This window comes from Salvelinus namaycush, chromosome 11, assembly GCF_016432855.1.
Source record: "Salvelinus namaycush isolate Seneca chromosome 11, SaNama_1.0, whole genome shotgun sequence".
NCBI classification, from domain to species: Eukaryota; Metazoa; Chordata; class Actinopteri; order Salmoniformes; family Salmonidae; genus Salvelinus; species Salvelinus namaycush.
In genome coordinates this window covers 8184015-8201278 of record NC_052317.1, presented here as the reverse complement: position 1 = coordinate 8201278, position 17264 = coordinate 8184015, and the positions used below count along the sequence as shown (strand labels likewise).

At 40.5% G+C, this 17264-nt stretch overlaps 1 protein-coding gene across 1 annotated transcript; it reads right to left on the bottom strand.

Annotated features, from left to right (window-relative positions):
• Positions 1–11343: 11343 nt before the first annotated feature.
• Positions 11344–13503, bottom strand: LOC120055480 (apoptosis-associated speck-like protein containing a CARD). The gene is made up of 3 exons (XM_039003342.1): positions 13196–13503; positions 12759–12829; positions 11344–12336 (listed from the first exon to the last, which is right to left on the bottom strand). Exons 1-3 carry the CDS (start codon positions 13456–13458, stop codon positions 12074–12076), a joined length of 597 nt encoding a protein of 198 aa, XP_038859270.1. The 5' UTR covers positions 13459–13503; the 3' UTR covers positions 11344–12073.
• Between the last annotated feature and the right edge of the window lie 3761 nt (positions 13504–17264).

The following is a 17264-nucleotide window of genomic DNA, read 5'->3' as shown; positions in this document are numbered from 1 at the left end:
ATACTTGAGAAGTGTGCTTAAGTTTACGCACACTCTGACCATGCGTACGCACCTTGTGGTTAGAAAAGTCCAACTGCTAATGAAATTCCATCCACCAAATGGAGAAAGGATTGGCATACTGGACCAAATCATAAACTATGAAGAAAAAATATAATACATGAATCGTTTATTAATGTATTTATTTTATAGACACTTAAGCTACTAATAGTTCTCAGGGTGCTATTGAATTCATAAACATGAAACCATTTAAGCCTAATTGAATAATAAAGTCAATTAGAAAGAGAGTGGAATGTAAGGTTGGAGGCAATTTAGTTATATAATATATAAATATAAAAAAGGCAACATTGAGGCATTGTGACTTGTCCAAAATGGCAAATCTTGCATTGCTGGAGGATCTGGCACAAGCTGCATTACGCAGGGAGCGTGTTTTCAATGAACATGCTGATTTTCTTTGCTGAGAGCGATGCTTGGCTTATTATTAGATTTAGTTTTCCAAGGCATATTTTATTGTATCTCTGCAACCAACTCTCTCCAGTATTAGAAAGGAAGACGAAATGCACCAATGCCATACCAGTGAATACCCAAGTCCTCTCCACCCTGGGATTTCTGGCCACTGGAACATTCCAATTGGAGATTGCGGATCAGTCTGGCATTTCACAACCAACCATGAGCCGAATACTGCCTGCAGTCCTTCATGGCATTATCTCATTGACCCCACAATACATACAGTTTCCGTACACTGCTGTGCAACAGGCCAGAGTGAAAAGGGATTTCCATACCGTAGCTGAATTTCCCAGTGTCATTGGAGCAATTGACTGCACCCACATCGCAGTAAAAGCACTGTCATTGAACAAATTCAACTTCGTCAACAGAAAAGGTTTCCATCCTGTCAATGTGCAGGTCATCTGTGATTCACATTGGGCTTTGTTGAAGGTAGTGGCCAGGTGGGACACATGATTCATTCATTGTGCAGAACAGTTCAGTCGGCCTTAACCTCCAGGAAGGAGCTGTTGATGATGGACGGCTTATTGGTAGGTGACTTATGTTTGATTTGCCCTGTTAGACCTCTACTGGGAAACAATATCGGAATGTTGTGTTCATAACTGCATGAGACCGGGTCTACCCATTAAAAACATGGCTGATGACTCCACACAAACCCCTCAAACCAACAAGAAGCAAGGTACAAGCAAGCCCACGCACAAGAACAGTGGAGCGCACCATAGGCCTGCTGAAAGGATGTTGTCTGTGCTTGTCTGGGACAGGAGGCACACTGCAATACCAGCCCAGCAAGGTTTGCCTCTGAAATTACATTCCTTCACATGCCATTACTTGAATGAAATACAGTGTGCATATTCCTTTTTAGGTTTGCTACATTGTCAAGGCTTGCAGTGTGCTCCACAACACTGCAATCAAAAATGGCATTCCACTGAATGATCCACCCAGACCTGGGGCATTCTATGTTTTGTATTTCTTTGTGTTTGGCCGAGTGTGGTTCCCAATCAGAGGCAGCTGTCTATTGTTGTCTCTGAATGGGAATCATACTTAGGTAGCCTTTTCCCACCTATGTTGTGCTCTGAAGCCTGCAGAACGTGACATTCGTTATTCTTTTTGTTGTTTTTGTTTGGTGTTCTGAGTAATTAAAGAATCATGAACACTTACAACGCTGCACCTTGGTCCACTTCTTCAGACGAGCGTTACACACCTGGCATAATGTCAAAGGCAGTGAGGCAGGTGAAGTTGCAGAACAAATCAATCAGGAGTACAGCGAAGGATTTTGACATGAATTACCATACTCTGACTCGGTATTGTCAAAAGGTTACCAGAGAAGAAGTTGAAAGTCAGACAGCCACGCCAACAACAGTGGTTGTCTATTCAAAGCCACAGCAGGTTTTTTCACCTGATTTGGAGATGCAGCTTGTTCAGTATAGTACTAGGTCAGCTGACATTTATTTTGGTCTGTCGCCAAGTGAGGTCAGAAGACTTGCCAACCAGTTTGCTGTGGCACACCAGCTGAAGTTCGCGCCAATGTGGGCAGAAGAAGAAAAGGCCAGCTCGGAGTGGTTGACAGGCTTCTTAAAAAAGCGTCACCCAACGCTGACGCTGAGAAAGCCAGAGGCAACTAGCCTTGCCAGGGCAAGTAGCTTCAGAGAAAATGTTCATGCTTTCTTCAAAAATGTAGCAGAGATGCTACAGAGATATCAATTTGGACCAGGAGACATATGGAATGTCGATGAAACTGGGGTGACCACTGTACATAAACTTGACAGAGTGGTTGGCAGACGTGGATTCAAACAAGGAGGGTCACTGACCTCCGCTGAAAGGGGAACCCTCGTCACACTGGCCTGTGCTGTCTCAGCCACAGGGAATAGTATACCTCCATATTTTATATTCCCCTGTGTCAACTTCCGCGATCATTTCCTGATCAACGGGTGTCACGCCCTGACCATAGTAAGCTGTTTTTTCTCTGTGTTGGTTGGGGCGTGATAGTGACTAGGGTGGGTCATCTAGGTCTTTGTATGTCTATGTTGGCCTGATATGGTTCCCAATCAGAGACAGCTGTTTATCGTTGTCTCTGATTGGGGATCATATTTAGGTAGCCTTTTTCCCCATTGTTAGTTGTGGGATCTTGTCTATGTTTAGTTGCCTGTCTGCACTATTTGTATAGCTTCACGTTTCGTTTGTTGATTTTGTTGTTTTGTTCAGTGTTTCATTCATTAAAAGAGAATGTACGCATACCACGCTGCGACTTGGTCTCACTCATACGACGATCGTGACAACGGGCCACCTGGCAGCAATGGCGGGGCAAATCCCTCTGGGTGGATGAAAGATGTGCACTTTGTTGACTTCCTGAAACATTTAGTTGAGCATACGAAGTGCTAAAAGGAGAATCCCTGTTTACTCATTTTTCTCATCTGTCCATAGATGGACTCAATTATGCCAAAGAAAATTGATTATTATGCTGTCATTCCCACCCCATTATTCTCATCGGCTTCAACCCTTAGACAGGTCTGTCTACGGGCCACTAAAGAGGCACATCAACACCTCGTGTGATGCCTGGATGAGGAACAATCCCAGGGAGACATTGTCAATTTAGGGTTGGGCAATTTATTGTGGCAATCGCCTATCCTCTGGCTGCAACCCCCTTGAAGATTCAGGCTGGCTTTAGGGTGGCTGGGGTGCAACCTTACAACAGGGATGTATTTCTGGAAACCGAGTTTGCCCCATCCTATGTTACAGATTGCCCTATTCAGAACCCAACCCTACTAGGCCCCAGCACCAACACTGCCAGGCCCCAGCAACATTCCAGCCCTGCCAGGCCCCAGCAACAACCTGCCAGGCCCCAACACTATTCCAACCCTGCCAGGCCGCCAACACTGTTCCAGCTCTGCCTAGCATGAGCTCAGACACAGACCTGCCCAGTTCTTATGCTAGCACCAGCTCACCCTTGCCCAGCAATGCCATTGCTGACAACGGACTACCATCTCCAGAGGACATCCGGCCATATCCAAAAGCTGACCCCCGAAAACCAGCTTGCAAAGGAAGAAAACGGTGCAAAACAGGAATTCTAACTGACACACCAGTGAAGCAGGCACTAGAAATAGAAAAGAAACAAGTTTTTTATTTTTATTTCACTTCACCAATTTGGACTATTTTGTGTATGTCCATTACATGAAATCCAAATAAAAATCCATTTAAATTACAGGTTATAATGAAACAAAATAGGAAAAAACGCCAAGGGGGGTGAATGCATTTGCAAGGCACTGTATGTGCACGCCAGAGAACGTTCGATTTCAAAGTTCAAAGTAAAGTGGACATGCCACTTAATGTGTGCTTTGCCAGCATTCTTGCTTTGATTGAAAGGCATGACTTGCCAGATTCTCTAGGCACGATTGTTTTTATTTTGAGTTCTTTAAACGAAGTTGAATTTGTCACAAGGGCACACTCTCTTTTTAATGGTCTACAACTCCGTACTGAAATAAGATATGAAGATGTAATGAAAACAAAATATGTGCCCAAGACTTCCGTCTTTCATTTGATATGACATTTATACCATTGTGATGTATTGTGCCCAGTAAATGTTAGACAGCTTGAAAAGTGTGACAACATACCTCGCTCTCCCTTACATCCTCCAGCTGCTGTTTGAGTCCAAGAATTGATGTGTTGATCTCTTCTTGTTGTTTCAGGATTGTGTCCGTCAAAACGTGTAGCACAGCTGAAGCGCTCACCCAAGAGGACACCCTTCTTGTAGGCCTGGGGATGAGGGGGTTAGAGGACACCCTTCTTGTAGGCCTGGGGATGAGGTGGTTAGAGGACACCCTTCTTGTAGGCCTGGGGATGAGGGGGTCAGACAAATCACCCACATCTGTGAAGATTTCATGTTTTGTTATTTTTGTAATATTAATTTTGTTACATTTATAATGTTATATCTATTGTCAAGAAAAAATATTTAGATGTGGTCCATGTCTGAATATGGGTGCAAAAATAAAGCTTGATTTACCGTCAGTTGGTGTGCTTGGTATTTCTTCAGGGTCTAGGAGACGGTCCTCAGTATCACCATCACAAATGATGCCAGACACTGAGGTCTCTACAATTATGCTACCAATGCGCTGGTCCATAGCAGACAGTGAAGAGTCTCTCTGCCCTCCTGCACTTCTATCCCTTTTGTGGATCATACATTTTTTTTGTATATGTTTTCAAATCAAACCATTTCTTTTTAATTTCATTAAATGTTCTGTACTCAGATGAGGCAGAATTTACCACAGCTCTAACCTGCTCCCAAGCAATATTTATTATCTTATTTGTCAAACCATTGCTGAGGGAGCCAAAAAGTATGGCTTGTTTTGCTTCCACTTCAGTGATCAAAAGTTCTATTTCTGCATCCTAAAAGTTGTTTTTCTTTGTCTTCTTTGATTCCTTCATGTTGATGGACAGAAATCAGTGACATTTCTTTCAGCTTTAAAGGGAAGGTTTGTGACCATAAATGGTCATTTAGGGCAGTTCTCTATGTAAATGAGACTGCATGTGCACTAGCACAGTGTTTAAGAACGTGTCTGATTTATCAAGGCAAAATACTTACAGGTGTGTGTAAATCAAGCATACGAGCAAATGATAAATAACAACTTTTTGTACTTGCGAACATTCTACATTTTCTTCGTACGAGTTAATTTAGAAGCTTTTCTACGCAACACTGATAAATGATGGCCCAGATACTTTAGTATACATTCTAAAATGTAAATCCCATATTTCTGTGCTGGTATATTTGTGGAGAGGTTGCATGCAGTGCAGGAGCCATCGCTGCTAATACTGTACGCTACACCCATAAACCATTACTAACAGGGCAATTTTCTATGTATACTGTAGCTAGTAGCCTAGGGTTAGGGTAGCACTTACTTAACCTGGATGGCTATTTTAAAGCATTGCTTGTGTATATGCACTTTGGTCTGGAGTGGCGTGTGAACCTAGTGTTTACAATGAAATGAGAGCTGTCTATAATGAATAATAGATATCATGTCCTGTGTGCTTTACCTCACCTTGTAACACAAAACAGCAGAAGAAGATCATTGGCTATACCTGCAGTGGCATATGCAGAGCTCAGGCTTTAGGCAGTGATCTACAGTCCCCAATATTCTTGGTCAACCTGCTGCCAATGACTGAAAACAAACGGAATTTTCCTTCAGGTATTTGAAGGGATGACGCTTGTCTGGGATATTTACTAATTGGATTATAGTGGTTCGTGGAGGACGAAAGACTCTGGGGGATATGCTGATAAGGCCTATTGAGTTTTTACCAGCTGTCGAGGCTGCTATAGTACCTACCTGTGGGGGCAACTACCTGTGGGGCAAAGGAGAGTTTCGAAGCGACCAAAATACAGTGGAGTACATTCCAATGTTTACCAAGGGGAAATAGGCTTGATTGGAGTCCTCATCCTCTTGTTTGCTTAATCTAATTCGATAAATTTGTCCCTGAACGATATGAGGCAAACGTTGATGTGCGTGTTATAGAAATCCATATGATTTATATGTCTAAGGTAATGATGAGATAATGACTAAATGATTTATACGTTTAAAGTAATGTTAAGACAATAACTAACAAGTATTCCACCCTGTCACAGTATAATGGAGTGAAATGTGTTTGAATCATAAGACTATAATTCTTGAATGTATGTGCATAGGAAAAGAGGAACTGTTAGTAGACAAGCAACTGTGGCAGACAACTTGTGACCACTGTGAAACCGTTAGATTTGCAATAGATTGTGTAACCTGTGGCAGGATATGATAAACAATGTATGCATAGGAGAAGACTTGTGAACAGTATTGACAGTGTTAGGAGAAGAGGAGGGGCATTGATGACCAAATGTGAGGTATATAACCAAATGTGCATTGTATGATATTCGGAGCTTTTGGCTATCGTAAGCTGGGACTCTGTCTGTTTCATTCAACCATAGTCTTACAAACTCTGGGTTGCAGACTGAGTAGTTTGGTTGAAGTTCGGTTTATGAACATTGATAACATCCTTCTCATAACAGTGCGATAGCCAGAAAAGTCATTTTATGTGATGGATTATCGTCAGAAGAAGAATTGTACTTTTTTCACCATTGGATTGATATTTCTGTTAAGTGGCATCGAGTATGGTGAGTTGGTTTCGACTGCCTAAATGTACATATATTTCCACAATGAAACAAAAAATGTCTGACTGACTGTCATATGATTTGTATGTTTTTGTCACATTCAAATCTAAAACATGCATAATAAAAACACTAAAATATTGCTTTTTCAAATGGGCTTGTATGGTAAATGAGACATGTCTAATGCATCTCTCTCTCTCTCTCTCTCTCTCTCTCTCTCTCTCTCTCTCTCTCTCTCTCTCTCTCTCTCTCTCTCTCTCTCTCACTCTCACTCTCTCTCCCCCCACACACTCTCTCCCAGCTGTCATCCTCCCTACAATATGGAGGTACCTCCAGATTTTGGAGGCACCTCCATACTTCCTGGGTCTGGGCTTGTCTGCGTTCAGTCTGAGTGGGCTGCTGACGGGCCCACTGTTCGGCCTCTGGTCCGACCGGACCCGAACTACAAAGACCATCATCCTCTACTCCAACGTTTTTGAGATTGTTGGTAAGCTTCACAGCTTCAAATTGTTTCCAGGCACAGGAACCAGCTGTTGCAAGGCACATGAAGACTGCATCCCAAATGGCACCATATTCCCTACATAGTGCACTACTTTGACCAGTAGTGCACGTAGCGCACCATATAGGGAATACTGGCCGTTTGGGATGCAAACAAAGACCCACGTGATTTATTTAACTGAAACATGAATGATTGACTTGGGAGTCATAAAGAAAAACATTAGATTCCATTCAACTCTCCCAGCTAGCCTGCTGATGTGATGTTGCAGGGAGAGTGAGGAAATGGCAGTCCTTGGAAATGGAAATGCCTTTTGTTATACATTTGATAACAGTAATATGGCAGACTTGCTTCCAGATTTCATGGTGTTTGTGAAAGAATCTATCCAACCTCCAACTGCAGCAAAGTTGTGATAAAGTAAATATGAATGTGCTAACCTTACACTCATGGCAACACCAGTAGGCAATTCATTCCTATGACCAATTAAAAGAGTCCTAAGTGCAAGCCACAGATGATACAACTAATGGTGAAATTACCTATTTTATCCCCTAGGTAGCTTCATGTATTTTATGGGATACTCAAAATGGCTGCTGTTGTGCAGTCGACTTGTAGCAGGTGAGACAAATACAAATTCTGGAGTGTTTGTGGTTTTCTGTTGTTGCACTGTAGGCCTATACGCACTCATTTAAACGCTAAGTGAACTATTTACAATTGTCTGTGTGTGTGTTTGTGTGTGTGAGAACGTGATAGAGAGAGAGAGAGAGAGATGGATGGCATCCCAATGTTATGGTCCTGATATTATACAGCCTTTGATTTGGTCACACAATCTAGACCTATTTATACAGGTGTTGATGCCTTCCAGGTATTGGTGCAGGAGCAGGCTCCTCCATCTTTGGCTTCCTCACACGGAGCACCCGGCCAGAGGAACGCGCTGGCGTTTTCGCTGCCATCATGGCATGTCGCCAAGCTGGCCTCCTGATTGGTCAGTCAGTTTTTTCCTAACATGCCATCATGATCTTATTAGTACTATGGCGCACCGCTGTTTTAACCAGATGTGCATCTCAGTCAAAGTACCTTCCTGTACTACACTAAGCCGTGGGAAGTAAGGGTGCTGATTCAGAAAAATCGGAATAAAAAATATATATAATAATACAAAAAATGACAAGTATGCCTTTAATAGTCCTTTATTAGCAGATATATCTGTCTGCAGCGCCAATGCAGGCAGAAAGATTTGTCCAGCCCATAGCGGCAGGAAGTAGTTTGAGGTTGGGGGTGCTGTACTACCAACTGAGCCACATCATCCAATCAAATCATCACAAGCCACTTGATGTCTCAATGTACTCAATGAATGTATTGTGCAATGCTTTTCTTCATGGTGATGGAAAGTCTGTAGGTACAAACCTGGATGGCCAATCTACAGTAATGTACATTTACATTAAGTCATTTGTAAGGATGGAAAATGCAAACTGCACAAAAAGTGGTTGTGGTTCCATGTTATTTGATCAAGGAAAATATTTAGTTTGATGTGGATGTTTTGTGTCTTTGCCCATAACTTTGCACCTTTTGATGTAAATGTTCCATTAGAATGACAATTGCAGAGAAAGGGACAGGGCAAAAACTCTTAATATTGATATATTTGATTTAACTAGGCAAGTCAGTTAAGAACAAATTCTTATTCTTATTTTCAATGACGGCCTACCCAGGCCAAACCCTAACTCGGACGACACTGGGCCAATTGTGCGCCACCCTATGGGACTCCCAATCACAGCCAGTTGGGATACGGCCTGGAATTGAACCAGGGTCTGTAGTGACACCTCCAGCGCTGAGATGCAGTGCTGCGCCACTCAGGAGCGTTCTAAACTATACAACTACCTGTTCTGCCAAAGCTGAGATGCTGAATTTATTTGGTTATTCCCTATACTACAGGTCTGCTAAATGACTTAAATGTAAATGTAAATGTAAGTCTATATCTGTCCGCTAATATTAGTAAAGGCCCAGTGCACTGCTTTTGTGAAAAGGAAATATTTTCCAAAAATATATACAGTACCAGTCAAAAGTTTGGACACTTCTACTCATTCTTTTCTACTATTTTCTACATTGTAGAATAATAGTGAAGACATAAAAACTATGAAATAACACATATGGAATCATGTAGTAACCAAAAAGGTGTTAAATAAATAAAATATTATATATTCTTCAAAGTAGCCACCCTTTGCCTTGATGACAGCTTTGCACAGTCGTGGCATTCTCTCAACCAGCTTCACCTGGAATGCTTTTCCAACAGTCTTGAAGGAGTTCCCACATATGCTGAGCACTTGTTGGCTGCTTTTCCTTCACTCTGCGGTCCAACTCATCCCAAACCATCACAATTGGCTTGAGGTTGGGTGATTGTGGAGGCCAGGTCATCTGATGCAGGACTCCATCCCGCTCTTTCTTGGTCAAATAGCCCTTACACAGCCTGGAGGTGTGTTGGGTCATTGTCCTGTTGAAAAACGAATTCTAGTCCCACTAAGCACAAACCAGATGGTATGGCGTATCGCTGCATAATCCTGTGGAAGCATGCTGGTTAAGTGTGGCTTAAAATCTAAATAAATCACGATGGTGTCACCAGCAAAGCACCCCCACACTATAACACCTCCTCCTCTATGCTTCATGGTGGGAACCACACATGCAGAGATCATACGTCTACATACTCTGCGTCTCACAAAGACACAGCGGTTGTAACCAAAAATTTCAAATTTGGACTCATCAGACCAAAGGACAAATTTCCACCGGTCTAATGTCCATCGCTCGTGTTTCTTGGCCTAAGCAAGTCTCTTCTTCTTATTGATGTCCTTTAGTAGTGGTTTCTTTGCAGAAATTCTACCATGAAGGCCTGATTCACAGTTGATGTTGAGATGTGTCTGTTACTTGAATTCTGTGAAGCATTTATTTGGGCTGCAATTTCTGAGGCTGGTAACTCTAATGAACGTATCCTCTGCAGCAGAGGTAACTCCTTTCCTGTGGAGGTCCTCATGAGAGCCAGTTTCATCATAGCACTTGATGGTTTTTGCGACAGCACTTGATGTCTTAAAGTAATGATGGACTGTCGTTTCTCTTTGCTTATTCGAGCTGTTCTTTCCATAATATGGACTTGGTCTTTTACTAAATTGGGATATCTTCTGTACACCACCCCTCCCTTGTCACACCACAACTGATTGGCTCAAACGCATTAAGGAAAGAAATTCCACAACTTAACTTTTAACAAGGCACACCTTTTAATTGAAATGCATTCCAGGTGACTGCCAAGAGTGTGCAAAGCTGTACATGATTCCATATGTGTTATTTCATAGTTTTGATGTCTTTACTATTATTCTACAATGTAGAAATAAAGTAAAAATAAAGAAAAACCCTTGAATGAGAAGGTGTGTCCAAACTTTTGACTGGTACTGTATATATATTTTTTTATTATCATTATTTATTTTCTAGGGGGTGCTTGAGCACCCTCTGGACCACTACTGCCCACGGCTATGTTCGGCTCTATATACTCTCAGTTTTGGAAATGCTAATTAGTATCAAAGTAGACATCATGCAAGACTACAAATCCCTGCCAGCTCCTGCACGTCATATCTAGCTGACACCTTTGCTAACAGGTACTGTGTCAATTTAAAACTTGCACAAGACAGTTTACAGAATTGTTCATTTAAAGAATTTTTGCCAATTTATTCATTACTACATTTAGCTAACATTCTTCCCTTTGCCTCGATTCAGCAGTCTTGTTCAGATCGTTATGGCATTTGCAGTTCTTCATGATAGCCATATTAGCAGCTAATTAGCATGTCATTTTGGGAGGGTAAATACAGGCAAATATATTGATAAAAGTCACCTTGTCCTAGAGATTTACACGGTTATCAAAACGTCACGCCAGGGTAAGCCTACATGAAATACACCCCTTATTTTAAGTGCTTCTAAAATCCCCTATGGGACAAGTGAATGGTGGAAAAACAATTGGAACCATTTCCCTGTTTGACCACTAGGTTTTATGGGTATTATGACTCATACTGTGGTACACTATGTTAATTTGTTTTGTTCATACAAAGCATTGGCACACAAGCAAACTAAAATAACATGTTGTGAAAGGAAGAATACCTTGGAACATTTAAAAACAGGCTAATGCCACGTTCACATGCTAGTCAAAACTAGGAAACTGACATTTCCAACTTGTTAACTGGTTGAATGCGGAATGTGAATAACTACAACCAGTTAGCTAGTCGGAAATGCCAGTTTCCTAGTTCCGATTAGCACGTGAGCGCGGCATTTGCAAGATGATTGTCCCACCTACTTCTATAGACAGCCATATATGGATGGTAGCATGTATTCATTAACTAGGAACCAAACGAAACCAAACAGAAGAAACTGATTCAAACATAAGCAGGCGGAACAAAACGGAGGGACATACCTGAATGTGTCCAATGGAAACTCTAATGCAACTAAAAAATACACTCTTGGTTATCAGTCTGTTTGTGCCATCATGCCAGTCCTTGCCGCTCCTTGTCATGCCGACAATGACAACTAATTGACAAGACAAACAGATCTGAGACCAGGCTATCAATGGCTCTCTTAAGTTAAGCAGACATTTACATTCAAATGGCCATATGCTTGTTTATGTTTAAGAAACTACGTAGCCAAAGCATGAGATGCACTCATTTGTATAGGCTACATAACACAATGTTACTACATGTATTCGTACGTTTTCTATTGTTGAGTTCCAAACAGCTAGATGATTAGAATTCACGACACAGTATTTGCTCATGAAAAGAAAAAAACAGCGGTCAATATAATTAGTTTTCATTTTTTGCAAACTTTGGAGAGAATTCATTTTTCCATTTTAAGAATATAAACAGAGTGCATTATTATCATCAAATGTTTGTCCCTTGCCCTAAAAAAATCAAATAAAGTGGCCCTTATCCCCATTATTCCCCCTTCAGTTCACTGATTAGGTATGGCTCCTGTTCCATCAGGATATCTAAGAACACATCTTTGCCTTTGGACCCAGATGCTTTCAGAGGGACATCTAAGAGCTCCCTCATCCTGTTCTGTCTGGTTTTCTCAGCCCTCACGTCACTGTAGGCATTTGTGGTGATGACTCCCTTCTCCAGGAGCCTATCCAAGATGGGTGCCACCTGGCTCACTCTGTCGATCAGGGCCGTTCGGTGATAGTCCACAAAGTGTTTGTCTGAGGTAGAGATAGGACATGGTTTAGGAATTTGAAAGGTGATGGACTGCAAAGCATACCTAATGTATTTGATAGGGGCCTATATCTCTACACTCCTCCTTTAATGGTGTGTGTGTTTGTGTGTGTGTGCGTGTAGGGTGTGCAAATTGGAGGATAGGCATGATGATGCACTTTTTGTAATTCAGACAGCATTAAATATGGGGAGCGAAAAATGCTGTTGAAGATTTAGAGGAGGGCAGCAATTTCACCTTCCATTTTAATGAAGAAATGAAAAGGAAGGACTTTTGTGATTGTTCATCAAGATAGAATACTTTACATGTTGAATTTGTCCCTCCATAAACCATTACTAATCACAGTAAAACATACATTTTAATAACGTATTTGAGACATTAGGCTATATAACACTTGCTTTTAGTGTTTACCTTTGATCATGTTATTTGGTCCAGGTGCACTTCCATTAGCAGCACCCGATGTTACCCAAGATTCTTGAGCTGTAAAATAAGCTTCATGAGACACCACCAATTGAATAGAAATATGAATAATAGGCTTCAATATACGTGTTTATTGTATAATGTATAAGGGCTATTTTGAGTTGCAAATGTAAATATGCTATAGGCCATTACTCAGCCCAGATGTGCAAAATAGGTAAGTTAAATACGGTCAACTTCCTTAGTTTTACATACGGACATTTTAATGCAATTTAAAAACACGTGTATTATTTATTTAATAAAGTTTTCTTCTAGACTACTTTTGGGTTAACTGAAGTGTTTTTTAAACCTTTCAAAGATATGAAATGACATTTAAAAAAAATATATTAAAATGTCCATTGGACGTGCCTCCTACTATGTTCGATTTTCCTTTCTTGAAATCCGTCAGTTCCTTTGCGCCATCATGGCAGTCAATTGCCCTCAATACCTCTATAGCCACATCCAAAGCCCCGTCTTCACTGAAAGTACGGGTCAGAAGGTCTGCTAAGTCTATTGGGTCCAAATTTTCAACATTTCCCCTGCGAATTTTTGGCTCCTGCTTGCGTTCACAGAGTTTATGTCTGAACCACTTCAGTTTAGTCATTCCCAAGTCATAAAGGACACCAATTAATGTATCGCCAACGGTTTTCGGCATTTTTTATGCCAAACGGTAATTTACACCAGGTTTGGTGAGATTAAGATACGTGTATTCTATTATATGTTGTCTATCTCCTCTTCTCTTCTCTGACTGTCTTCTCTTTGAGATATGCCACTTCATCGCACCGTAGCACGTCATAGGCCAAGGGGAGGTCCATCAACACACTCATAAACAGAATAACCTAATTCCCATTACATTTTACAAAAAAAAAAATAATTTAATTTTGAATTTATTTAAACAATTAATTATTACTATATATTTTACACTGTTCTTTTTTTATATAGGCATTTATACCTTTTAAAATAACAGGCCTACAGAAAATGGAAAATATATATTTTTAAATTTATGTACTGTTTTTATTTACAAACGTCATTTGACAGACAACATTGTCCCCTACAGTCCTGTAAATCACACACATTATATTGAACAGAACAAGCATTGTCACTCTTTGCTTTATTTTGTCAGCAATAAAATAGGTACGTATAAAAATTCGTATAAAAATAGACAGATCCAAACGTTGTTCAACAGCATGGGTGGTAAATCGAGGACTATAATTATCAGCCAACAGAGAGAAGAAGCACGAGATTGAACTTCAGTCAACTTTCTAGTTTTCCCTGTTAGTTAACACTATCAAAGTTTGCCTTTAATGTGGCAATTGTGATCGAGTCAACGCAATATTACCCACTTTCAATGCTACATACCGAAACAAAATAACTACGCAAGAGATTTTTTTGTAGTCAGAACGCATCGGAGTAGGATTCTATTCAGTGGTGGAAAAAGTACCCAATTGTCATACTTGAGTAAAAGTAAAGATACCTTAGTAGAAAATGACTCAAGTAAAAGTGAAAGTCACCTAGTAAAATCCTACTTGAGTAAAAGTTTAAAAGTATTTGGTTTTAAATATACTTAAGTATCAAAAGTAAATGTAATTGCTAAAATATACTTAAGTATCAAAAGAAAAAGTACAAATATAAATCACTTCAAATTCCTTATATTAAGCAAACCAGACAGCACGATTTTCTTGTTTTTTTAAATTTACGAATAGCCAGGGGCACTCTCCAACACTCAGACATAATTGACAAAGAAAGCATTTGTGTTTAATGAGTCCGCCAGATCAGATGCAGTAGGGATGACCAGGGATTTTCTCTTTAAGTGCGTGAATTAGACAATTCTCCTGTCCTGCTAAGCATTCAAAATGTTACGAGTACTTTTGGGTGTCAGAGAAAATGTATGGAGTAAAAAGTGCATTCTTTTCTTCAGGAATGTAGTACTTTAAAGTATTTTTACTTAAGTACTTTACACCATTGATTCTATTGCGCACGACTCAGCCCATACTCTACACAGACCATTGCCATATATGGACTTCTACCATTTACTTTGAACTGGACTGTGTTTATAGCTGTGGTATTGAGTAGATGCACTTATTTGGAGATCAAAGCAAGAGCTGCATGTAGCCGCGTGTGCACATTTTGTTCATATCCTTTGCTAGTAATTGAGTTATTAGCCCAGTTATAGATCATTTGTAGTCAGCAATAGGCGAGTGATTGCTTCCTACAAGAGCACAAAACATTTAGATCTCTAGTCATCTTTGAAAAGCCAGTCAGGTAAAGAGCTTTTTTGTCTTAAAGGGGCAGTGTTATATTTTGAGACATGCCTTAATAAACTAAGTAGCCAATAGGCAGAGGGTAGCTTAATTTGTCTGATTCTCTGTAATAATGGTATGGGAATAATAATTATTTTATTTTGTGAAGTGGTTTCTTGCATGAAACAATAGAACAACAATTTCAGTCACCTCCTTGTCTGAAGGACAAGTGGGTAAACAGGCTAATGTCAAGCCTGCATGTTTTTTCAAAAGTCTCATGGAATTTAGAACACCACACATTGGCTGCTTCTGTAGGCTGAATGAAAGAACAGCTATTTCCATGTTAAAATGTTATGGGATGCACATTCTACATTGTTTTTTAGGGTAGGCCACTCTGGTAGGACTACATTATGATCAAATAGCCACAGTAGCCTACTTGGCCACTGTTAAAACGGTAACTTAAAGCGGGTACAGCCTCAGTTTTCACAGTAAAAGCGAGCTGGAAGTTTCACAGAATTTTCACAACTTCAACTTTGAGCTCAGCAGACCTGAAATTTGCTCAGTGCCCCAAAAAATCTGAGGGAACATTGCTTAGGCCTATATTTCAATACTTATATTGGTTACTGTATCAATCAATCATTCATTTATTTGTTGATGTCATCACACTGCATAGCATTTTAGTTTTAACATAAAATATCAAGCACCATGCGCTACTAACTGAGCTACACCATCACAAACCACTTGATGTCTCAATGTACTCAACTACTGCATTGTGAACGTCTAGGTAAAAACCTAAATGACCAGCCTATGTACAATACAGTAATGTACATTTACATTAAGGGGTTTGTAATACTGCACAAAATGTGTTTGTTTTCCATGTTATTTGATCAAGAAAAATATTTTGTTTGATGCGGATGTTTTGTGTCTTTGCCCATAACTTTGCACCTTTTGATGTAAATGTTTGAGGACAGGGTTTTGTTCTTTCTGCATCCCATTAGAATGACAATCGAAGAGAAAGAGAGAGGACAATTCCAACTATTGAATCCTGCGAGATACTGTCCTTATTTATACAACAACTTTTTTTGCCAAAATGGAGATGTTGAAAATACTGCTAATACTAGGCCCAGTGCACTACTGTTGTGAAATATTACTATTATTTCAAAAATATATTCAGATTTTTCAGGGGGGTTTTCAGCACCCCTACTTCCTGCGGCTATGGTCCAGAACACCCCCCGCCCCCGTTGCCCATAAAAATGTATAGCAGCCCCACCCCCAAACTGCTCCTACAACAAAAACATGTGTATCTTATCTTAAGTTTAGGTAGTGCCTTCCTGTTTTCTTTTGTCTGTTTTCTTCCGTTTGATGCCTAATGAATACGACCCTCCATTTTGCAGGGCCAGCATTCAATCTTTTCCTGAGGCTGTGCGACTTCCAGCTGGGGCCGTTTGTGGTGAACAACTACACCTCTCCCGGGGTAAACATCCAGCATCCAGACAATCTATCCTCTCCGGTTCTCCCACTACAGCTCTATGCTTCATGAATACTAAACCACAAACATCCGTTTAGCTCCCATGCATGTACCTTGAGTTTGAGTTTATTTTATTTTTACAGGGACAGTGCACATTAATCAACGTTTCAGTAAAAGTGCCGGTTTTAGCCAGCCGGCTAATTTTCAACCGCAGTCCCTGGGCAGGTTATTAAAAACAATTACAATATAGACAATCATTGAGCAGTGAGCACACGCAGAGCAACATAAGACAAGCAAGACATAGCATACAGACAGAGCAACATAGAACATAAAGCAGCAAGACAAAATTCATAAAAGCAACAAAGTGTTTCCACACCTCACAAGCTACAGACAACAGACAACATGGAAAGCGGCAATACACAGCTAGGGATTATGTTGACAAATCTGATTGACCTTTAGCCATGTCTTCATGCATTTTCTGAAAGTGTGATATGTGGTGCAGTTATGTGTGTCTGATGGCAGTGTATTCCAGACATGGGAAGCTCTCACAGAGAAAGCGGATTTACTAAAGGTGCTTTTCCTTAAGGGAACTATACAGTCACCTCTCATGGCAGACCTTGTGGATATGCTGCCATATGTTTGGGTTTTCTGTTTAACAAAAATACTGAGTGGAGGGGGAGCCAGGCCATTTAGGATCTTGAATACAAGACATGCGTCGGTGTATTGCACAAGATTTTCCCAACTCAGGAGCTC

Bases quoted from the DNA above. Each gene is read 5' to 3' on its own strand.
- LOC120055480 (XM_039003342.1), bottom strand. From the start codon at position 13,458: ATGCCGAAAACCGTTGGCGATACATTAATTGGTGTCCTTTATGACTTG. The intron at 12,830-13,195 runs AGGAAAATCGAA...AGCTTATTTTAC, and splicing joins GAACTGACGGATTTCAAGAA to AGCTCAAGAATCTTGGGTAA. The intron at 12,337-12,758 runs GTAAACACTAAA...TCTCTACCTCAG, and splicing joins ACCAAATAACATGATCAAAG to ACAAACACTTTGTGGACTAT.